This window comes from Cryptomeria japonica, chromosome 9, assembly GCF_030272615.1.
Source record: "Cryptomeria japonica chromosome 9, Sugi_1.0, whole genome shotgun sequence".
NCBI classification, from domain to species: domain Eukaryota; kingdom Viridiplantae; phylum Streptophyta; class Pinopsida; order Cupressales; family Cupressaceae; genus Cryptomeria; species Cryptomeria japonica.
The window spans coordinates 391035519-391060014 of NC_081413.1; the positions used below are offsets into that span (position 1 = coordinate 391035519).

General features: G+C 36.9%; 1 protein-coding gene across 4 annotated transcripts in view; it reads right to left on the minus strand.

The window, feature by feature from the left end:
• Nucleotides 1-358: 358 nt before the first annotated feature.
• Nucleotides 359-24496, minus strand: part of LOC131072912 (formin-like protein 3) — a 137014-nt gene continuing 112876 nt past the window's right edge. For 3 of the 4 annotated variants that reach the window (XM_058009244.2, XM_058009226.2, XM_058009217.2), the window contains exons 16-19: nucleotides 4385-4453; nucleotides 4233-4299; nucleotides 1181-1727; nucleotides 359-874 (exon numbers count right to left, since the gene is read on the minus strand). In XM_058009244.2, coding sequence (XP_057865227.2) covers nucleotides 1513-1727; nucleotides 4233-4299; nucleotides 4385-4453 — 351 coding nt within the window. In that variant the 3' untranslated portion in view covers nucleotides 359-874; nucleotides 1181-1512. The remainder of the gene's footprint in view (nucleotides 875-1180; nucleotides 1728-4232; nucleotides 4300-4384; nucleotides 4454-24496) is intronic. The other variant, XM_058009237.2, reaches the window with a different exon arrangement.

The window sequence follows — 24496 nt, forward strand, 5'->3', positions numbered from 1 at the left end:
CGTGTATCATAATGATTGTTCTGTAAGCTTGTATGCATGTTTTTCTCTCCTAGATTATATTAAAAAAAAGATTAAATATAAATGAATTTGAAGTAATATTTCCTAACAATTCAAACCCTTCTTAAATGCTTTATTTTAATTACTGTAAATTTGAATTCATTATTAGACAGATAATCATATAGTCAAGTACAATTAACACATTTTGTAGTTTAAATAAAAGTAGATTGGTTTTATATGCATGAACTTTGGGGCTTGTTCCTCCTAAAACCGATGTAGGCCCATTGATATGCCTAGTTACCCTCAACAATTTTTTTAAATTATATAGACAAAGGAACGATGAGGCATTCAAAACTGGAGATGGGTAAAAGCAACGACCTCCATTTGGTTTGAGACCCTGTCTTGAGAGCTCAATGAGGTGTACAAGTCTATATACCTTCGAACTTGACAATGTCTCTATCTTTATCGAGCACACATGCCTTTGCCATCAGGCCCATTCAAGTTGTACATAGCTAGATATCAATTGTAATGATTAAATCTTAATATACATGTTATTAAACATACGACATAGATCCTTTTCGAAATTGTATCTCATTGACAAAGAAAACAAAGAGGTAGCTTCCAAGCTTAGCATGTTATTATACATCTCCTTCAGTCCCCAACATCTCATTCCCAAAAGAGAGCGGGATGTCCTAATAAAGCAGAAATAATGGTTACTAATTAAATATACAGAGCATTCTCATTAACGTACGAAATATGGTATTTATGTGCAACTGTACAACATGACCAAGTGTCACGTCTTTTCTAGCAGAGATATAATGTCACTGGTTTCAAGATTTCTCTACAAGCGTTAATTTGTGGTCAACACCTTAGCAACCTGCAAAACAAGTAAAAAGAAGAGTATCAACATTCAGAAGCCATTGGCAACTACAGTATCAATCTGCAGCCTCTCAATCAAAATGCCGCACTGCATGAGAAACATGACGCACTAGCACTCAAAATAAAATCCGATGCAAAATAGGTTGCGTATTGTTTTTGAAAACCTTGTGGCAAGATTCCCATCATGCTTGTACACAGTAGATGAAAACTTTTAGACAGAAACTATGTATATGTATCTAGAAAGTTTTGTTTGAACCATGTACATCAAAAATTAATGAACAAGATCGGAATCTTAGCCACACACCTGAATGAAACAGGCATGCCTCTGTGCAAATGGAACTTCATTAAAGCCTTCGACCATGCAACAGCTTTTGGATGCTGCCATATGGCTCCAATTCCCCATCGTACAAAATTACTGTCCGAGATTTCAGACCATCAAAATTTTCTGATTATAGAGCCGCCAGTGCTTAGGGAAAACATGCTTTATACACGCAATAGTCTAACTCCAATGCAGTCAAATGGAAGCAACAAATATTTCATCATGAATTTCCTACAGAGCATCTAGGACTTCCCTCTATGCAATTTTCCGTAGTGGTAACTAGTAAGCATTATGACCTTAGTAGATATATCTGCATGCTATCCAGCTTTATTTCGGCGGGGTGAAAACATGAAATCTGATTCCTTCCTTGAAGGACTCAGTCTGGACTTTTCAGGATCTGCCAAGTCCCTTTTTGCAGGTGTGCTTTTTATCTTCTCTTTCTCAGCTTTCTTTTTCTCAGCTTCAGCTAGCTTTATATTCTCTTCACGAGCTTTTTTGAACATATTTACAAAGTTCAGCAGGGTAGATATTACTGCATACAGAATTGAAGATTTATTAATAGTAATACACAAAGAATACGAAATTTCAACCATGTTCAGTTAAGTAAACTTCCGAACTTTTCAGCCAAATTCCATTGCATATTGATTGCTATAACCCTGAAGCATTAAAGTTTGAAATTGATGATTTCAGCTATCCAGTGTATGCAATGCATCAGTTTTAGTCTCAGTTAATAATAATGTTATTGCCCATTCAATTGGTCCAATCTCTGGAAAAGAATGGAGATACCACTGGCCTCTTCCATGACCCATGGCCCATTTATCGTCAAGCAAGGTCACACTGCCACAAGGAATTTTCATTTATTAAAGAGAGTACAGTAGGCATTCAATTCTTGAATATTATTTACTCAATCTATGATTTGCTTCCTTGAAAAATTTCCACCACCATAACGGATTATCAACTACACATTTATCTGTTGTAAACAGAAAACCTTAGAAAATGTTTTTCCTACTGACATTGATTAATATTAAAAATCCCAAGAAACAAAAGCATAAATGTTGCAAGAGGGACTTGGTAAGCACTTCCACAATTACAAAAAGTACCTGCAACAGAAGCTGCATGACTAGTATCATATTAATAAAGCTAGTGAGTTGTTACTCAGAAATCAACCATCCAAGATAGGATTGACAGAATTTCACCTAGAGCTCAATAATGACTTTGATCTTCTAAATATGAATAATAACATACAAATGATAATGGATATATAGGTCATAATGGACCCAACAGAAAATGAATGATGTATGCAATTGGTTTTACATATATTCTAATGCTTTTTCTGTATTTTTGTTACATCAAGGAAACATAATAGCTACTTACACTGTTGGACTTTTACTTTAAATATTTTAAATCATAGGAACTATAGTAGGTCAAATGTGTCGAACAAAATCCCTGGAACAGCAATATGTCCAGATTAGTAATGTAAGATAAGATCTATGTCATTGGGTTCTTTATTGTTTTTTTCCGGTTGTCAAATACAAAGGAATAATCACACCTGTTAGGTGTTAAGAAATAAATAATCAATGAGAAAACAAGCTAAATGAGAGATCATTACAGCTTGTTACTGGTATTCTATGTCACAAGGTTCATGTTCAAGTTCAAGTTCAGCGAAGTCATCTTAGTAATGGATAATGTTATTGCCTTAATTATATGTTTATCAGTTGTTCTCTTTTTCAATTGTGCTGGGAGTAAGGCTTGTCAAGGTCAAATGAATTTTGATTTTACTTTTAAAGATAAAGCCTTCTTGCGACAGTAATTATTAATTTGATTGGTGTTTCAAATTACCAATCAGATGAGCAACAAATGTTCAACCTTTTCCACATTTATGGAGAGCTCCTACACATCTTTCAGAAACATATGAAAAGGAATAGGGCGTGTCATAATCATATGTATGTTTGAATCTGGAAAAATTTGAAGTCACTTGTGCAAAAATATCAGGTTTACTACCTTCTTTGAGACTAAAAATAGAAGTCAGTTCAATTTTTAAAGTCCTCTGGGAGGCCTTCAGCATGACATCAAATCATCAACAAAGTTTCCAGATTCTTGGAGCTTGGAAAATTGATTTCTTTTCTTAAATTCAAAAAATATGCATGAAATTGATTAACATGAGTTTTCAGGCTAAACACCGTAAACAGATAGTCAGCCATGCCTTCCAAACTTAGGATTAATCATGTGCTCAGGGCCTTATGTGAACATGGGAAAAGACACAAGCCTAAGTTTGCTGTTCCAAATTTGGAATCTATAAGCATCAGTCATTTAATCATGTAGTATTCTCACTCTCTAAAGCTTTAATATCTCCTGACTGCTATCATAACCATGCATAAGCATGAAGCAACATCTACTGACATTTTAAACTTGCTTTCATATGATACAAAAGAACCCCCGAGGAGTTTCCAAGCCTTCATTTGTTTCTTTAATAAATCCGTGTCTCAATATTTTCCTTTTTCAACTTTTACAATTACCTTTTTATCTGCACGCTAAATATTTATTTTTGTGTGCAAATTCTATGAAGAGTAGACAGCAGCCCCACTATCTTCATCCTCCTAATACCTGCCCTGCGTGGGGGTGTAACCAGGAAACCGGAAGGAATGGTTCAATGCAGGGTGGGGGGGAATTATAATTGAAACTACAAAGGAAGATCAGAGGAGAGCCGAGCACAAATATGGCACTGCTATCCTTTTAATAAGAAATCTTGAATCCAATCATGAGCTTCTAGGGGCTCATATCTAGAGAGTGAAGTTCCATTGGATATGGCAATTCTTCTGTTCTATGTTTTCATATTACTATATTAGGGTAGATTCATTGGCCTAAAATACAAGAGTAACAATTCAGATCTTTACACCCCACTACAAGGATATACATTAGACAGATTTATAACAATCAAGAAAACAAACACAAGGACAATGTATACCTATATAAAGTAATGTTTTGCCCACTTGAATTCATAATTGTTCAGGAGCAAATATGAAGCTGTTTTTATTACCTTGCTCAAACGGACAGCGTGCAGGATCCTCACCAAAATACTGGGCAAGTGAGTCAGCGTTTCGTCCCTGACATCACAAAATTGTTAAAAAACAAAATTTCAAAAACTTTATGAAACAATTGGCAATCCATCTAAAGAAAGAAAATACTCACCACTTCTGAATATAGTGAGGTAAGCGATCTCACATCAGCTTCAGCCATATGAAGAAAATCTTTCAAAACCTATAAAATAATAACAATTTTATAAATTCATTTTCTTAAAATGGTCTAATAAAGTATATTGCTAAAAACTAAAAAGAATTCCAGTTTTGAACGGTTGATTAGCATACAATAATTATTGCAGTGCAATCCTAAAAACTGGCATTTGAAATGAATTTGTATCTGTATGTAGTAAGGTCAAAGATAGAAAGAGAAAAATGAAAAGATCCAACAAGATTCCATTTGTCTAACCATATATTCAGCCTTACCCTAAAACTGTCAAAGAAGCCAGATACATTTGTATGCATTGTATAACTACCAATATCTACAAACTACTCTACGCTTAGCCTATGAAGCTAAGTTGCCAATTCTTGTACGTAGTCAGGTATGTGGTTCGGGCATGCCAGTGCAACAAAAGAATTCATGAGTTATGATATGGCTGGGTCCGTTGTAACACACACACACACACACACACACACACACACACACACAGACTCATGATTGTCAATAAACAAAATATTTAAATTCCTCATAATTTGCAAAACAAAAAAGAAAAGAAAAGACTCGTAAATTCATAATTCAGTGACTTGTAAAATGTCAATACAAAATTAAAAATTACAATCAATATTCAATAATCTTCATATTGCTCTTCCTTGAGAACATCAAAGTCAACAATTGATTTAATTATATTTGAACCACAATGAGTTACAATGCCACTTCCACTAGCAATGTCATATGTAGAAGCTGCCCCATCTCAAAAGACTTTTGGCAAATTGTGTGACAATAATGTCAAGTTAGCACACTCAAGAGTTAGATCCCAATTACTAGTCACCCCCTAATTGTAACCAAGTTTCTCATGTGACAAGAAAACCCAATAAATCGCAAGACCAATACCCGAACCGGTTGGGTACAAAACTGGGGGGCGTACCCAGCAACATAGCTATGAAGATCAAAAGAACTAAAAATTATTTCTTCGACTAGAAAATTTACTACAAGTGGTTAGACTTGTATAGATCACTAGAGCACCCATATAGCACACACATTTCTAATTGCATGGGTAATCCACAAGATTAACTCTCAAAATGGTAAAATACAAGTTAGTAATCTTGATTACACAAAAACCTACAGATAACTTCACAAGTAATGTGAAACTTAATGAACCTATGATGGGAAGATTGTTTACCAACGATATCTATAAGGACAATGCCCCTTAAATTTTATCACATATAAGGCATGATTAATTTGGAAACTCAAGCAACTCAAATGGTGATCAACAAAGAAGATTCCATAGTCAACAATAAATTCAAGGATGTCAACCCCACATAAATAAAGTCAAACAGAAAGTAAATAACTAATTAACACATTGGTCAAGATCCTAAGAACTTGCTGATGTCATTGCTAACCATGCTAAGATCAACAATACAGTTCTCTCAACTTATCTTCCCTGAAACTGGACGTTTTATAAGAATGTAATTTGATTTCTGTGATCGAGATGCCCCATTTACATTTTTACAGTTTTCTGATTTGGAAAACCAAATGAAAAATGTAGATACAAACTGAACTGAAAATAAGGGCTTATCAAACTAACAACTGGCTGGGAATGTCACTCCAAACCCTCAAATTGTTGGATTTTATCATTAATGCTCAAATCTGATCCGTTCAGTCAATATAAAATAAAGAAGGCAGATTATGTCAAACTTGTAGAGCAGCAACCAATAAGGAAACAACAATATAGGAAACCCAATTCTATTTTATTCATTCACAGCAAACTGGACAGAGTACAATTACTGATAGGCTGAGCTGGAAATCTAATATTTAAAATTATATATAGAAAAACATCAACTCATTCAGTAAAATTAAAGCAGACACCACAATATAGGTTTATTGCTTGATAAGAACACTTCATAGCAGTAGAACTGATCCCTAAAAGGGGTGGCAATTTGCTGGTAGGCTGTAAACATACCCTAGGATACCACCTAAACTTCCCAGGACTGTTCTAGGATGGGAGTTGGATCAGCTGTGGAACAAATTATATGGTGCAGCCAGCTGCATAGCAAACCTGGACACAACTTTTGATAGGTGACAGCAGCTGTGATCTATCCACAAAACCCTCAGCATGGTTTGGAACAGCTGTGATCTCCTCTTTATTTCAATCTCCTCCAAAATGGTCGCGTTAGGGCTGTGTTGTTACATCTTGCTGGTTCTTCTCACCTAAATAGCATTGACCTCAGTGAAAAACAGCAAGATCTATAAATGAACTCTGAAATTTAGCAATGAGAACCACACTAACCCTCCTTATGAAATTGCCACCTCAATTTTACATGTGACAGCAATAGATGATGATGGATCAGCAACAACCCTAAACTCTGGAAATTCAGTGATGTTGAAGATTGGCCTGGGAATACCAATTGCTTCAGTTCTAGGAACTTGTATAAAATTAAGCAAATCAACTCCAATGCAACCCTTGTGTGGAGATGCCCAAATCCGGAAATGGAGATCCAAGAGGGTTTTTTCCCTCCAAAACCTCCAAACAGCCAAGCGTTTTTGTCCTTGATTGTGAAATTGAATACAAAGCTCCAAAGTGAAAATGCCAAAATAAGATCTTGATGGCAAATGAGGCTAGAAGCCCTTTTTATATACTTTTCCAATTTGAGCCTTTGATTAAATTTCCTCCACTTAGTATTTAAAAATACCTTTTTATTTTCTACTTTACTTTGTTTTGTTTTTAGTAATTAAAGATATTTGTTATTTTAATGTATCTAAAAACACTTTTTAATTTAAAAGTACTATTTAAGCTGCCCCTTTAATTAAAAATAACCAAGCCCAGTTTAAAATCATATTAAAACTCATTTCCCTTGCTTTCCCTTTAGCTTAATAGGAAATGGAAATAGGCTATAGTTCTTCTTTGGGGCACTATTTCCAAAACGTGAACATGACAATGATGCATTAATAAGGCTCATCTATCGGCTGGGGGCCTTCCTTGATTGGCGAGAGATTCTTGTGGTAAAGTATGAGGTCACAAGGTTCAGTCTCCCCCCAGCCCACATGTTACCAGGGGACGTGTCGCACCAGCATCACTGGTCACATTAAAAATTTTATCCGACGCACTGCAGTTTATAGGGGGCCTACCTGTTGTGACCTTTTTCACACATCGCCCCATTGCAAATGGGGACCCTCTCTTTTCCTGCTTTCTAGGGTTTTTGTTAGTGTCCTATGACCTTTTGCTGCAGTTTCACCAAGCCTTGTCCAGTTCAGAGCATTTCAGGCCCTGGCGATTGAAAGTTAGTTTTTGCAAGTTATGTGATTCCGAAATGCAAACACCACCAGAGTGCTTAGAGAGGCCAAAGGACGAAGATCGCAATTGATTTGGACGAATTTGGACAACTTTCTATTTTTAGAAAGTTTGCTTTTTTGCTTTTTCCTATTTTTTAGGAAGTTTCGTTTTTGGTATTTTTAGCCCAATCCCCGGTATGGCTATTTTTAGAAAGTTTTCCCTATCTTTTAGGGATGTCTACTTTTTGCTTTTCGGGATGGGAACATAGGGTTTGCACTGATACCACTGACTTGCTTTGACCGGGACTCAAAAATTCCAAGTTTTGACCTAAAAAAGCTAAATCCCTAGATTTTAGGCTTTTTGCTTTTTCAGGATGCGAACCTAGGGTTTGCACTTGCACCACTGACCAACTTCGACTGGGACTCAAAAATTCCAAGTTTTGACCTAAAAAGCTAAATCCCTAGATTTTAGGCTTTTTGCTTTTTCAGGATGGGAACCTAGGGTTTGCACTGATACCACCGACCAACTTTGACCGGAACTCAAAAATTCCAAGTTTTGACCTAAAAAGCCAAATCCCCAGATTTTAGGGGGCGTGATGCCTCAGATGATCCACCTAGGCATGGATTTCAAATTTCATGTCAATTCGGTTAAATTTGATTAAGCTATGAAATTTTGAATTTTTTCTAAGAAATTTGGCTAAGTCTGGAATGTCAACCTGATCCTTAAAGTTGACTAAGTCTGGAAAATTGGAGAATCCTCCAAAAACTAGATTTTGCATTATAAGTCCTAGAGACCTGAAACCACTCTCAAACATCTTCACAATATATATGAAATATAACTTAAAGTATAAGAAAGAGAAAAGACATTGAAATACCACTTATACTTGGATGTTATATGTTATATTTCATATATAGTCCGCCCTCTTGAGAGCCTTCAAAAAGTCCGCCTTAGGAGGTAGTGAAAAGTCCACCCATGATGGTGTGCAAGTCGCCTTGGCCAACACTCATAAGTCCGCCCTATCCTAGCAAAATGATGGTCACCTCCATAAAGTCCGCCACATAGAGGTTAAGTTAGAAGTCCGCTCTTGATGAAGAGTCACCAAAGTCCACCCTAGGGAGACTCTCCAAAGTCCACCCAAACTTGTTGGTGAAGATGGTAAGAACATCAAAACTCCGCCCAAGCATGTCAATTGTTGGTCATGCCTCTTAAACTCCACCCTATGCCTTGTGGAGTGAGAAAAGAAGATGTGGGAACCTTGTCCAAACTCCGCCCTCCAAGCATTGAGTCCTTAGAAGTCCGCCCTACCCTAGCAACATGATGGAGAGGTCTAGAAGTTCGCCTATGAGGAGCAACCTCCAAAGTCCGCCATAGGTTGGGAAGATTTTTGAAGAGCAACCTCCAAAGTCCGCCCAAGGTCTTCAAATTGGTGGGAGCCTAGCCTAAAGTCCGCCACACAGGTTAGGGAGAGCCATGAGGAGCAACCTCCAAAGTCCGCCATAGGTTGGGAGGGCCATGAGGAGAGGCCTCCAAAGTCCGCCATGTCTTAGGACTCTCCAAACTCCGCCATGTGGGAACCAAGTCCAAAGTCCGCCTAAGGTAAGGAGACTCACCAAAGTCCGCCCAAGGTAGAGGACAAGCCAAAGTCCGCCTTGGTAGAGGTATCAACAAACTCCGCCTTATGCCAAGGGGAGCCTTCAAGGAAGCCCGCCATGCCATATGGGAAGGCCCTCTAAACTCCCCCATACCTTGGAGAGGTAAGCAAAGTCCACCAAAACTTGAAGAAGATGAAGATAAACTTCCAAAAGTCCACCTACACATACAAAATCAACGAAAATACAAGTGATGTCATGAAAATCCTTCAAGATTTCGAACTTAAATCCAAAATAGAAAGTTTTCAAAAGGAGAATATTGGAAGATTGATAAGGATTTCGAACTTAAATCCAAAGTTTTTTTAAAGAGAATATTGGAAGATTAATAAATATTTCGAACTTATAGCCAAATTGGAAACTTTTGGAAGATATTTTCTTCGAATTTGGAAACATGACAACACTTCCAAAAGAATGAAGTTAAAATTGGAAATATGATTTGGAAGATTTTAAGGGTTTTTGATTGAGGATTTAACTTTATTTACAAATACTTAGTTGTAAACTTCATTTCTACACCAAGAAGTTCGAGTTACTAAGGAGAGCTTAGTAAAGTATTTTCAGTTTGAAGATCATCTGGAGAACTTTTTGACAATAGTTTCATAGATTTTTTTTTGAGAAAGACAACCAGCATAAGGAAGAGTTATTGAATCATTCTTAAATTTCCCGAGTGTTCTTGAGAAAATTTCAGCCTTACTTCCATCCATTCGAAGGTGAAATGGAATTCATGACGCAGATTTATGAATTTTCTAAGCATTTTTCAGAGTTTAAGAAATGATTTTTAGTAAATTTATTCGAATTTCTACAGAATGAAAATCATTTTTTTGGCTAAGTATAAGGAATTTTCGGAGTTATAACACTTGGTGTTGATTTACGATCACAACCACCCTTGAAGACTGAAGGGTTTTGAGGATGAAATTTCAGTTTTTATGGCTAAGTATGAAAATGAAGTGAAATTTTCCAAACACTTAGCCATTCGCAGCCTCGATTTTCTTTAATCCAAAATAGATTTCTAACTTATTTTCCTTTGGTTTTACAGGTCGCAAGAGGAGATAGAAGCGGGACCATCATAGAGATCGCAGTTGCAGTTCACAGGCAAGGTTCATCCGGGCATGAAGATAGCCAAAATCTGGCTAAGTGTGGGAAATGTTTCACAAAGAAAATTCCAATTTCCTCAATTATGATGAAGGCATGTCAGGGTATCGAGAAGAAGGACATGATCACAGCGAATGCCTGAACAACTTGATCCCATCATTTCATATTTGCAAGGGGTTACCCAGAGCTTTTTAACCCTCCTCCCACGTAACATAAATTGGCAGCTGAAGGCAGGATCGTCACAGAAAACACAAATGGAGTTTCGAGCCAAACTCAGAATTGAAGACAGGACCACGAGCAAGGTTCGTCCGAGCATAGAGAGGGACAAAATTTGGCTAAGTATGAGAAATACTTCGCGAAGAGATTTCTTCTCCAAATTCGAGACACTTGAAAGAATCTCAAGGCATCAAGAAAGAAAAGTTCTCAGACTTGGTGAAAATATGGAAAAGTTAAATAAACTTCCAACTTCTTGAAGGATTTCATCTCCGGAAGGAATTGAAAAAGACAAGCTCCCAAGCAGAATCAAATGGTGACAAGAAGGAATCAAATTTCCATACTTAGACAATTTCTTGACACAAATTGGAAAATTCAAGGAAGACATTCAACACGTTGAGGTGGCGCCTCGTCATCTTCCAACCAATCAGATCGCTCCAAGTCAACATGTCCAGGTTCGATGAACCTGACTTATCCAGAAGCTTCTAGAAGGGCACACTTCACAATGCAACAACCTTCTATTTTCATTGATGGTTCATATTTAGCAAAAAGGACAAGTGTCCCAAATGTAATTGGTCGAGGGTAGTTAGTTTTGGGAAACCCTTATTAGGGTTTATTGCTTTCAATCTTGGCCCTTGATCACTGTTTGATCTCGGCCGTTCATTTATTTTGAAGAACTATATAAGGCTACCTCCTCTCATTTGGAGGGTGGGAGGTTTTTGATGTATTGTTGCTTAAGGTCATTTCCAGATAATATATTGCATGTGCGCTGCTTTGTAATCTCTATTATTTGAATGGTTTGCATGGTTTCAATTGCCTCAACACTTAGTTAGAATTAATTTAGATTTGCTTTCATTGTTGTTAATTTGAATGAAGGATTTGATAAGTATCAATTGATGGTGTATCTCCGCTCATACTTTTGGTAAATGGATGATTTCCATTCTACCGTGCAAAGTTAGTCTGAGCCCATCCCCTGTGCATCCCAACATCTCGATCATAAGCACAACCCATTGAAGATTGCACCGGCCTTGTGTAGTTGTCCCTAGTGTGGCGAAGCAAGGTTTGGTTTCTCGAGAGCACCCAGTTGATACCGTCTCCAGAATTCGTAGCATTAGATTAGCCTTCTCAAACCCTGTCCCTTTTTCCCTTTCTTTTGAAAGTCTAAATCCCTAGAAAATTCCAAAAAAAAAAGAAGAGCCTAAAATTGCCAAATCCATCTAAGTTCAGCAGTTCAAGATACTTGTCAACGTAAGTCCCCCTTGAAATTTCAGCATACACTACCCAAGAAGCTATTCCACTAAAGTCGCTTGTTCGCACATATAGACCTTGGAATCAGTAGTGATTTTTCAAGAGAGGATAGAATACCTTCGAGTATCCTATCCTAATGTTTGGTAGATGATAAAACAGACACCAACACTACCCAATTCCTACAGTCTTAAAGAAAAATCCTCATATATGGATATTTATAGTAATTAAATTTTAAATGCATAATTCCTAGGCTTGATGTGGTGCTAACTGCCTATCTAGAAATCATCATAGTCTATGTTGCCAGTAAAATTCAAGCCACATTTTGAATGATTAATAACAATCAATAAGTCCCACTGCATTGATAAACACCAAAATTTTCCCAGGTTGTTCAATTTATTTGCTTCATTAAATCATCTTGTCCTTTATTCTAACATTGGGAATGTCCCAAATCTCTAAATCATAGCAGTAAAAATCTCTCTTCGGATTGACTTGACAAACCAAAAGGTAAAGATATTTTCAGATAATCAGGAAATTAAAAAGAACACAAAAATTCATTAAAAATAGAAAATGTTTTTTTTAATTTTATGCCAAATTGGGATTAAATTACACTTTTTGCAGATTAAATCTTGATTTAATTGCAATTATACAGTTTAAATCATGATTATTTGGTACCTTGGGGTGTAAATTATGTTCAATTTCCAATTCAATATGCAAGTTATATTCTAGTTTATATTTTCTTGAACTATGTATTATCTATTTATATTATAAATCTGACTATCTTCTTTTGTATGGCAGGTGAGAGGAGCATTTATTGATTTCGATGTCCTTCTCACAAATGCCAATTGATATATATATGCAAGCTGGGTACGATCAAGCAATGCCTTGACCGGTCATGTCTTTTAGACATGACCAATCAAGACATTACTTGATCGTGCCCCTTGGCTTATCGCAGTAATTACAATCGGTGTATGTTAACAAACCGATACCCATCGGTGTATACTTATCTTAACATCCCGATAACCATCGGTGTGTATTTACCTTGCCACCCGATACCAATTGGTGTATGTTAACCCGATATCAATCGTTGCATATTTAAATTGCCACCCGATACCAATCGGTGTTTAGTTAATTCGATAATCATCATTGTTTACTGTTAAATATATCAACCGATATAAATCGGAATACATTGGTTATCCCGATCAATAATCGGTGATCATAGTTAATAAGACAAACCGATATTAATCGGGATTCATACGTTAGAATATAAACCGATATTAATCGGTATGCTATAGGATGATTATCGATAGTCAAGCATTGATCGAACTAAGTAGTTGAACTTATATGAATGAAGAATAGTCATCAAATGAAGGATTAATAGCTTGAAGTTTTTCATCATAATTTATCGATAGGATAAATGATTGAATGAGAGACTTCATTTATCTCTCATTCAATCATTTATCTTACCGAAGCTATCATGCATTTACATGGGGTTCATGCCCAACTATGGCCAAAAAGTCAACAATCCAATTCCAATCAGATTGGCAAACATGCTGAGTGCATATTACTCACAAGAATCACAATTTTTTGCAGAATTTTGCTACATCGTTCTAGATGATGGTTTAGTATGATTTTATGTTACAAGAATTACAGTTTACTTTAAGATGGACTCATCTTCTATTTGAAATGGGCAGAGTACTCTTATCTTAATTTTAATCTAGTTTCTCTCGAGCGTATACTCTATTTATGTTTCTCCTAAACTCATTTAGTAGTTAATGTCTTTCTTCCAACATTTTATGTGACACCTTGGGTTTACCTTTTAAGTTACAGGTCAGTGTCATTACCATAAGTAGGTTGGTTGGTATCCTTTACAATACATCCATACAGGAAACCAAATTAAATTTAGCAGTTTGAATACATATAGCCATTGTAAAGATGCATATAACAGGAGTCCCACTACCCTCTAATCAGTCTAAAAAAATTACATGTTTCCAAATCAAGCCTGATTCTAGAGAGTGTGTAGGTATAAAAGAAGACTCAAAGAGCAAGAGCCTAAAAGTGATTAACTTTGATGAACCCAATAGGACCATGTTTCCTCTCTGTCCAGGTGTATGTGCTGCAGCACAGGTTATTACAATGAACTGATTAGATCTACAGTAGGATTGCATACAAAAGAGTCTTCAAAATTACATCAATAAACCCATGAATCAGTTGCTTAAACATGCAGCGAGTGTAAAAGATTTTATCATCCTTATCATTATTATGATGCCTTCTTGTGCTCAATGGAATGTAATTCAGATCCAAAGGAAATCTGAGGAACAACTCTTTAGATGAGGGTTTAGATTTGTGTAATTTCTCCATTTTAAGAAAAATTGATTTGACAACAACTAGCCTAGTTTTCAAGTTCTCCCAAAGGATAATTGGTAAGGGAGAACTCCAAAGTTCTTAGAGAGCACAGGAAAAGTCTTGCAGAAATGTTCATGGTTGTGAGTTCAGTTGGTCTTTGTAACCCTCATGTTGGTTTCAAAATTGATTTCCAGCCTTTTGAAAGCTATCCAAACTTCTTGGAGGAGCATGCTAATTTTAGTAAGTCACCTAGTTGTTTCATTTCAACATCCTATGGCTTCGGGATCACATTGGTATGGTCAAAATTGCATGTTTGTGTCATTTAGATACTTTCTGCAACTTGGGTAAATTATTGAGTTACTAAATAATTATTCACTTAAGTTGTCTAATGTTGAAAATATTAAAAGACAACTCAATGTAAAGGTATTAAGTTGTGTTTCAATTTGGATGCCTAGGCTTTGGGGTCTTTTGCACAAAAGAAATATTATTTATTTTGCAAAAAGGACTTTATGGACATAAAAGGGATTATTATATCCATAGTTGAACTACTCGCCATTAGCAAAAACTCGCCAAGGCCTGAAAAAAAAAGTCGGGAAAAACTCGGCCAATACTCGGCGAAAAACTCGGCAACTTAAAAAATTGCTTAAATTTAATTAGAAATGCTTTTTTTTTTTGCAAAATTCAATGAGAAAATGCATCCCATGAGTCAATAAATGAGAACACAAAAGAAACAAGCTGAGTCTAGATATATTTAAATGCAAAGAGAGTACAAAATCGCATGCTCATGAGGAATGTTGATGGCTGGAAGCAAAATAGTAAATAGTTTTTGTAGAACTAAAAGTAAATAAGTCAATACAATTTACATCTTCCTCTTCCCAACTCTAGTAAAAACTAAGGGAGAGGTAGAACTAGAGGGTCTAGTCCTAGAAGTCTGTTGTGGGCGTGATTGTGCCTCCTCGCTCAGTATGAGTGGCTCAAGCTGTAGCTCATCCTCCATCCTAGATATAGCTCTGTCTCTAGTTGCACTTGGCACTGGCAATGACTCCTCATCCTCCTCATCCTCCTCAATGTCATCCAGTTTGAAACCAAATCCACCCCCCTCCTTCGTAGCCTACCTCTCCAAATCATTGATGTCATCCTCTATAAACAATGGAGGCTACTCCTGTGATATCCAGTCACTATAAGGATCTATATCATCCAAATCAATTGGACCAACTAGTGCTTCCTCTACCTTGCTTATGCGCAACTGAAGATTATATCGCACAAAGACAAGGTCATTGAGGCACTATTGCGCTCACAATTGGATGAACTACAAGGTTGACATAAGATTCTGAGGGCAAATTTTTTGAGATTTGGGGTATTTCTACCCCAACTTTGCCACAAGCATCTGCAAATGAAAATTAGGTTGAGGGTAGCACCCCTTGCCGAGGTCTGAGGGTGAGAAAGAGAGGGGTAGAGAGATAGGTCTAGATCTTGGGGGAGAGAGGAGAGAGTGAGATGGAGAGTGGTAGAGAGGGGGATAGAGGAAGAGTGATAGGGAGATAGATAGGTCTAAAATTCGGGGAAGATAAAGTGAGTGAGATAGGGAGAGCGAAAGAATGTTGATAGGAGCATATTGATTATTGAAATTTGACTAAGTCTGAAAATTTAAAAGATCTTCTAAAACCTAGAATTTGCATTATAACTCCTAGAGATCTGAAACCACTCTCAAACATCCTGCCAATATATACATGAAATATCACTTATACTTAAATGTTATATTGCATGTATGTATTTTGACGAAGAGAATGAAACTGGCCTGAAAAAACAAAAATAGATAAATTTTTGACATGTTTGGGCCTCTCTTTTTAGTGTTGCCGAGTTTTTTATAGAAACTCGCGGAGTTTTTGTGAAAAACTCGACGCGTTTTTATGGCGAGTAAAAGTCGTATTTACTCGCCAGGCAAAAAAACTCGGCAAGTTTTAACTACTCGCCGAGTACTCGATGAGTAGTGCATCTATGATTATATCTATTATTAATATTGTATTATATTCCCTCTATGAAAGTTATAAAAGGGAGGTTGAGAGCTCATTTACAGTGTTAGCTGTGAAATTGTATTTACTTCTGCATATGGAGAGAACTTTTGTTCTCAAAGTTTCTTGAGGACAAAAACCCTCTTAAAATTGTTGGTTTCGATGATGAAAATACCCTTAGCTAGTTAGTGTGATTTCCTCCAAGAAACACCAATGAGCTACAGGAAAGGAGTTCCACTTTTTTGGGTTGCAAGTATGGATGTTGTTAATATTGATGTGAGTGTTCAGTTTTGACGAGACATTGCTACTGGCCACACTACTTCGAGAACAAGCCATACATATCCCCTAAGTTACCAATTCGAGTACAGGTACAAATACAGAATCGGGTACAGAATTGCAGAATCGGCAAAAAAAAAATTCCTTGGTTACAGGAACAGGGACGTTTGTATATACATACATACATACATACATATATATATGTATGTTCAAACATCAAAATTAAAAAATCTAAACTGATGTAGAACTATAAGAAGAGTGATACTCATAAATCCATAATTGCCAATAAATAGAATATTTTGATAGCTCATTCATAATTTGCAAAAATGAAAATGTCTCAAATAAAAATGTCATTACACAATGCAAATTCAAATTATAATCGATTTTAATATTCATTTTCTTCAACAAAAGCATCAAGGTCAATCACAATCAATTGGATTGCCATTACTACTAGTTGTGCCAAGTATAGAAGCTGGTTCAATTTCATTTTTCAAACATTTGACAAAATGCCAAATCATTAACAACAAAAGGAAAGTGATTTCACAAAACATAAGCAAACAGCTGCTACATATGGATAATGTAAATCAACTTAAATCAATCTCAGTAATGCTGATATAAAGTTTACTAACCCCGTGTTCATAGGTATAGTTCACAAATGCAACTGATATGATATTTAATTGCTTGCTTGCTGGCATTTTCTGATAAAAAATGTTGTCACAAAGTTATGAGAGTGAAACTGAGGTTTTAATTTATGAGTTTAAGCTTGGGTACGGCCCTTCGTACTTCTTGGATGCTTGGGTTCTTTGAGTCCTTCACAAAAGAACCCAGGCACCCAGGTCGAACCCAAGCCATACCCAAGGTCCTACCCAAACCGAACCCAAATCGTACCCGTACCAAGACCCACGCTAAAATAGTCTTAGCATATCCCTAATCAGATCGTACAATTTCATGCTTGGTCATACCATTCTTTGTTGAAAGTATAAGAATGTTTTGAAATAAATATTCTGCTCTTTTGGACGTCATTTACCCATCTTTGTTGACTGTACACTTGAAGAAGACCATGTAAAAGTAAAGTTGTCAGTCGTACAACCTGGTATGGGTCATACCATGGTAGCTTAGGAAGGCATGAGGGTTGCTCGAAAAGGTGCTTGGTTTTTTAACCTTGTTTTCTTCTATTTGGGAGTGCTTAGTCATTAAAATCTCTTCCAAGTCATTTAGTATTGAACCTTGGTGGTTTTGAGGAGTTTTTCATGACACTTTGGGTGTTGTACCTACTATACCAATGCCATTTCAGACCTGTACGTGTCTGGTTTAAGTTACCAGAAGCAAATATCCTGCTTCCAATGATCTTTGGTGTGGTTTGGAGCTGTTTTGTGGAGGGGTATCAGCTTATTTACGTTTTTGGTGTGTTGGGTATGAGTTGGTTGAGTTTTCTGCGTGATCTCCTTGTTGTCCAGACCTGTTGCAGTTGATGTCAGAATTGCATCCTTATTTTCATCTATTTGAGATAGTCTACTTGTTGGGTGCTTGATTGCAATGATTATTCATGTTATTCAACTTATTATCAAGTGTTCCAGCAGTTATATGATGTATTGCTTTGATATTTCATTGTAAACATTGGATGGTAGTACCGCTAGTGAGTTTGATCGTTTCTCATTGATGAATATACTCACCCCACTAAATAAGTGTTAAGGTTTTGGATTCCTTACCCCATTGAACAAGTGGAAACATTGTATTCACTTTCCCACTGAACAAGTGGAAGTGCCCTGTTTGTTTTCACACTACATAAGTGGAAGTGCCTTGGTTGTTTACACACTAAATAAGTGGAAGTGCCCTGTTTGTTTACCCACTAAAGAAGTGGAAGCTTGTAATAGAAAGCCTTTGCAGAAGTCAGAATTAGATAGCTTGTCGTCTAGTGCATTTCCATTTCAGCTACAACATTCTGGTTAATTGTATAGTCCTAAACCTAAGTTACCGGTACTTCACATTTTTCCCCCAAATCCGAATACGATACGTATCGGATTCAGATTCGACCTGGAATCCCTGTGGATTAGGACAAGGTACTGATTTTTTCTGCCTGAAACGCATCCGGTGTAGATGTGGCGATTCCATAGGGTTTTTTTGACGAATCCACATAACGCACAAATTTCGAGGGTTTTTTTCACGGGTGGAATCGCGTTGTTTAACGTTTTAAACCCTAATGCAAAGCCAAAAGTTAAAAAACGCAGAACCATTCCTTCCACGCCACGCACAGTGAAAACGAAGAAGGAAAACCGAAAAACGTAAACCATTCTTTCCGCTGCGACGACACAAAGGTGAGAGGAGGCGACGGGAGGCACGAAGGCACAGAGGAGGCGACGGGAGGCACGAAGGCACAGAGGAGGCGAGACGGGAGGTGCCACGGCAGGAGGGCGACGACTGACGACCATCCCCCATTCTTTTCGGCTTCCACTACAGGTAGGAAAACATATTTTCTATTAAAAAATTTATTATAGTTTGTTAACTTGTTTGTTAAATTAAAACAAACAAACTAATAAAAACTAATAAATATAAATTTCCATTTTTAATTTTAAATAATAAAAGTATTTTGCTAGTTAATAATTTATTAATTATTATTATTTTAAATATGAATATTTTAACCTTAAATATTCATATTTAAAATAATAATAATTAAATAATAGTAAATAGAAATCAAAATAGTATTATAATATTATTATTTAATTTATTTTAAATAGGTATATTTTAATTAGTCATTGTGTAATTTAGAAGTTTGTAAATATTTAAATGTTGTTATTACTTTCATAATTATAATAATTTCACTTTCATTTTAAATTAATTATTAAATTTAAATATTTAACATTTATAATCTATTGTTTAATATTAAATATTAATAATTATTTTTTAATTTCTTGTAGAATCATAATGGCAACGACTGCTAGCTCTACTCAACGGACTTTCAAAACTGACCCAAATTCACCTTTATGGAAATATGTCAAAATAATAGACCAAGTAAAAGGTGGTGGAACATTTAATTCGATATGCAACTTCTGTAGTGTGAAAAACATTAGCTCCTTCAATCGTGTCAAAGCCCATTTTTGTGCCAATCCCCAACAAGGAATCAAACCATGTCTAGGAAAGGATGGAAATGGGATATCACCTCAACAAATAGCGGGATATATTAGAGAGCAAGAGGAAGCAGATGCAAGAGTTGGTAGTGCCTCAAACCATCCTTTGTTGACAGGAAGAGGAAGTAGATCAAAGAGGCCCCCTACTTCTCCGTCTTATAGTGATTTTCCTGATATCGTGGTAGAGAGCCACCCATTCTTGGACCCAATTACTGAAGAACCTGTTATTGTAAAGAGAAGCAAGGGACCATTAGAGAGAGCATTTAAGAATGATGCTAGAGAGATTGCAGATCAATCCATTGGAAGATGTCTATATGCAAACAGTTTGTCATTTAATGTGGTACGATCACCATATTGGCAGGATATGTTGAGAAAGGTAAATGAGGCTCCACAAGGGTACATAGGGCCAGGCTATGAGAAGGTGTGTAGCACCTTACTAGCAAAGGAGGTAAAAAAATAGACAATGCATTGGCTCCCATTAGAAATTCATGAAAACAAACAAGGGTGTCCATCATTTCAGATGGATGGAAGGATACCAAAAATCGGCCATTAATTAATGTAATTGCGGTGTGCCCTAAAGGGGCAATGTTTCTGAAAGTTGTGCATTGTGAGGGACAAGTGAAGGATGCACAATTTATTGCTAACATCCTTATACAATGCATTCAGGATGTGGAACCTCAAAATGTTGTCCAAGTAATAACGGACAATGCAAAGAATTGTAGAGTTGCAGGTATGTTGATTAAGACACGATTTGAACACATATTTTGGACACCTTGTGCTATCTACTCTCTCAACCTCATACTACAAAAGATAGGTAGGAAAATACATTGGATCAAACAAATTTATGTTGAGGCTGAAGAAATCCAAATGTTCATCACAAACCATAACATGTCACAGGCCATTTTCAGATCATTTTCACAGTTGGAGTTGCTAAAGGTAATTGAAACACTTCAATTTTTAAAAGCTACATTTCACTTTGGTAATCATTAATTTTATTTATTCTTTATCATGTCTTCTTTGTATTCTATTTTTTATTTTTTATTTTTGAATAGGTTGTCGAGACTCGATTTGTATCCAACACAATCGTCTTGAGGTGACTTGTGAAGGTGCGACAACCACTTGCTAGCATGGTAATTAGTCAAAGTTGGTCCCTATGGAGGCAATCCAATACTGAAAGGGCAACAAATGTAAAGCACATGATCCTAGAAGACACTTGGTGGGATTGAGTGGAATACCTTTGAGTTTCACTGAGCCCATCATGAGTATGATCCGTTATATTGACATGGATCACCCATGTTTGGGAGAGGTATATGATGGCATTGACTCGATGATTGAGAAAATGAAAGCCATCATAAATGCAAAAGAGCAAGATCCTGAAGAAACTTTCTTCAAAGAGGTTTAGTCAATTTGTGTTGAGCGGTGGAACAAAATGACCACCCCACTACATCATCTTGCATTTGCATTGACTCCCAAATTTTATAGTGATGAAATGTTTGCTAAGCCATCAAAGGTACCACCATATAGAGATTCAGAAGTCAGTGAAGGGTGTAGGACAGAACTTACTAAACTCTTCCCCGATTCTGAAATGGAGGATTTAATGACAAGTGAGTTTGCTGATTTTGTAGCCTCCAATGGTCAAAGTGTTTCCGCTCTTCGTGACAAGTCTAAGAAGGATGCTCATGCTTGGTGGTACCTCAATGGCCATACATCACCAAACCTTCAAACTCTTGCAATCAAAGTTTTATCGCAAGTTTCTTAATTTTTATTGCTCTCAAAATTTATATTTTTTACTATTTTATAGTTGTCACCCTCTCACTTTGTGTCAATTATTCAATAGGTTGCTAGTTCATCTTCATCTGAGCGAAATTGGAGCACATACTCCTTTATCCACTCAGTGAAACGCAACCGACTGGCAGCAAGTAAGGCGGAAGAGCTCGTTTATGTGCATTCAAACTTGCGCCTTCTTACTCATAAACAAAATGAGTACAAGGATGGAAGCACAAAGTTTTGGGATGTAGATCCAAAGCGAACTGATTTGGATTTTTCAGCTGCCACACAATCTTTACTTTCTGGGGAGTCCAATAGCCAATTTGCTGCTAGTGCAAGTGGCAGTGAGGCTGCACGTGGTTCCAGTACTCTACCTACATCATCTAATGTCAATGATGATGTTGATCTTGATCTTCCTAGTGACCCATATGATGCTATTGCTGATTATTAGTTGTGTTATTTTATTGTTGAACCAATGAACAATGAATTCGATATCTATCATAACATTCAAATTTTGACAAATGGATATTTCATATTAGATTAGACTTACAGTAAATTTGTAATTTTGTTATAAATATAGTTATATCAATCATATATCATAGTTCCAAGTTTTGTTTAGCATATGGATGATATGTGGGATTCTAAATTTAATTTTTGTTTCTACTTATTAGACTGCATATATGTATATATTTATGATTTTTACATTTTTGTTTACGGACGTACTCAGCCCCCCAAAAACAATTTGTCGTACTGTTGTGACCATTTCACACATCGCCCCATTTAAATGGGGACCTCCTCTTTTTGCTCGTTGTTGCTCGCCTTTCGCTCTGCTTTTTAGGGTTTTGGTAGTTTGTCAGTTGTCTGGATTTAGGGTCAAGCCTTAGGGTTTCTGTTTTGTCGTTTTCAGGCCAAAGTCCAGTCAATCTTGAGAGTTTTTTGAGCTTCCTTTCGTAGGATGCAATTTTGAATAAAGTGAATTCGCCAGAGGCTAAGTGACTTGGTCTATTTTCAATTGGAATTTTGAATGAAGAGTCTAAATTTGCCTAAGTATGAATGATGAAATTGTGAATTTTGTCCAATTGAGTGATTTTGACCAAATTTTGAGTTTTTTAATATTTGATCCCGGGCATTGGAAATGACTTGTTTTTACCTTGTGAAGTGATCAAAATCCCGAAATCATGATATTTTGGCCTATAGGAGCAAAATCGCTCCTGTCTCTCAGTGAAGGACCGGAGCTCGTTTTCAAAAGTCTTACTGTCCCTGCAGGATCAAGATGATTTTTTGAGTGGAAGTAGTAAAGGGAGGCATGATCTTTCCGTTGAATATAATTTGAAGAATTTCATGAGCACGGAAATGCCCCAGGAGTCAAAATCGCTCCTGTCCCTCAGTGGAGGACCGGAGCTCAAAACCAAACATTGCCTTGTCCTTGCAGGATTTAAGCAACTTGACGATTTGAAGAGATCAAAGGAGATACATTTCGTCAATTGAATATAATTTGGAAACGCGAACATGAAGAAAAATGAACCAAAAATGTAAAATCGCTCCTGTCCCTCAGTCAGGGACCAGGGCGAACACAGTGATAGCTCCCGTCCCTCTCCCAGGGACCAGAGCGAAATTCCTCATGAGGCATGTTTTGGGCAAAAAGCAAGCAAGTTTTGGGTTTGAGGCAAGGAAGGAAGGTGAAATGAACCCGTTGAATACATATTGAAGATTGCAAGACACCTAATGAACTCCAAATTGGCCTAGGCGCTCCTATCCCTCAGTCAGGGACCAGAGCGATTTTTGCCTTAAGTCAATTTCCTGCCAAGTTTGAATGAATTCCAAGCCATGAATGAATGAAAGGATGCATTACAAGACCGTTGAAGATAAAAGTGGAAGTTGGCAAAGTGTGATGGAGCCTATAAGTACAAATTCGCACCTGTCCCTCAGCCAGGGACCAGGGCGATATGATGGTTATGTTGCCTTTCCTCTAAGTTTTAACCTCTCCAAGTCAAGGTGAAAGGTGGCAAGGACGTTTTGAAGCGTCTCAATGAAGAACGAAGTATCAAAAGTCGCCAATATTGAAAGAATTACACCAAATGTCCCAGTTCGCTCCTGTCCCTCAGTCAGGGACCAGAGCGAAAGTGTTCAAATAAGGCCAAATTTGGGTTGCTATTCACATTTTGAATATTTGAAGGGGAGTAAGCAACATCGTTTTGCACTTTGAAGACAATTGCAAGTTAATATGATGAAGATTTTTGCACTAAAAACCCAAGTTCGCTCCTGTCCTTCAGTCAAGGACCAGGGCGAAATTCAGTATAGCTCCCGTCCCTCTCCCAGGGACCAGAGTGAAATCTTCACAAAGGCTTGGATTTTCAAAGGTTTATCAAGTATCAAGTGGCCAAGAGGGATCAAGGGACTTCATTTTACACGATGAAAGCAATGGCAAGTTGATGAAAGCAAGCATGAGCCCAGGACATTGAAGTTCGCTCCTGTTCCTTAGTCAGGGACCAGGGCGATATTTACTATATTTGCCAATTCATTCAAAAAATCACGCCAAGACAAGGTTATGCGAGGTCACAAAATATCAAAGGTATCTTAAGAAGATGATATGCAAAGAAATTAAGCGTCAAAAGGTGATCAATTTGAACAAGGATGCTATATCGCTCCTGTCCCTCAGTCAGGGACCAGGGCAATTTTTTCATTAATCACTCTTTTCCTTCAAGGTCACGTCAAAGCCAAGGTACATAAGATCAAGGATATCATTTGGAAGACGACACAAGAGAAGTGAACGTCAAAATATTACCAATTTAGGCTAAGGTACAAGGTTCGCTCCTGTCCCTCACCAAGGGACCAGGGCGATAATCTATTTAAACATCAAAATGCCTTGTAGATGCCAAGTGAAGTAAAAGTGGAATGAAGAAACAATGTTATTACTTGCCATATAGTGAAGATTGGAGATCGAGCAAGCAAGATCAAGGAGAGAACACCAAGATCGCTCCTGTCCCTCTCCAAGGGACCAGGGCGATATCACCTCAGGAGGCATTCATTTACAAGGTCGAGTTAACCAAGTTTGAAATTCCTAGCAAAAA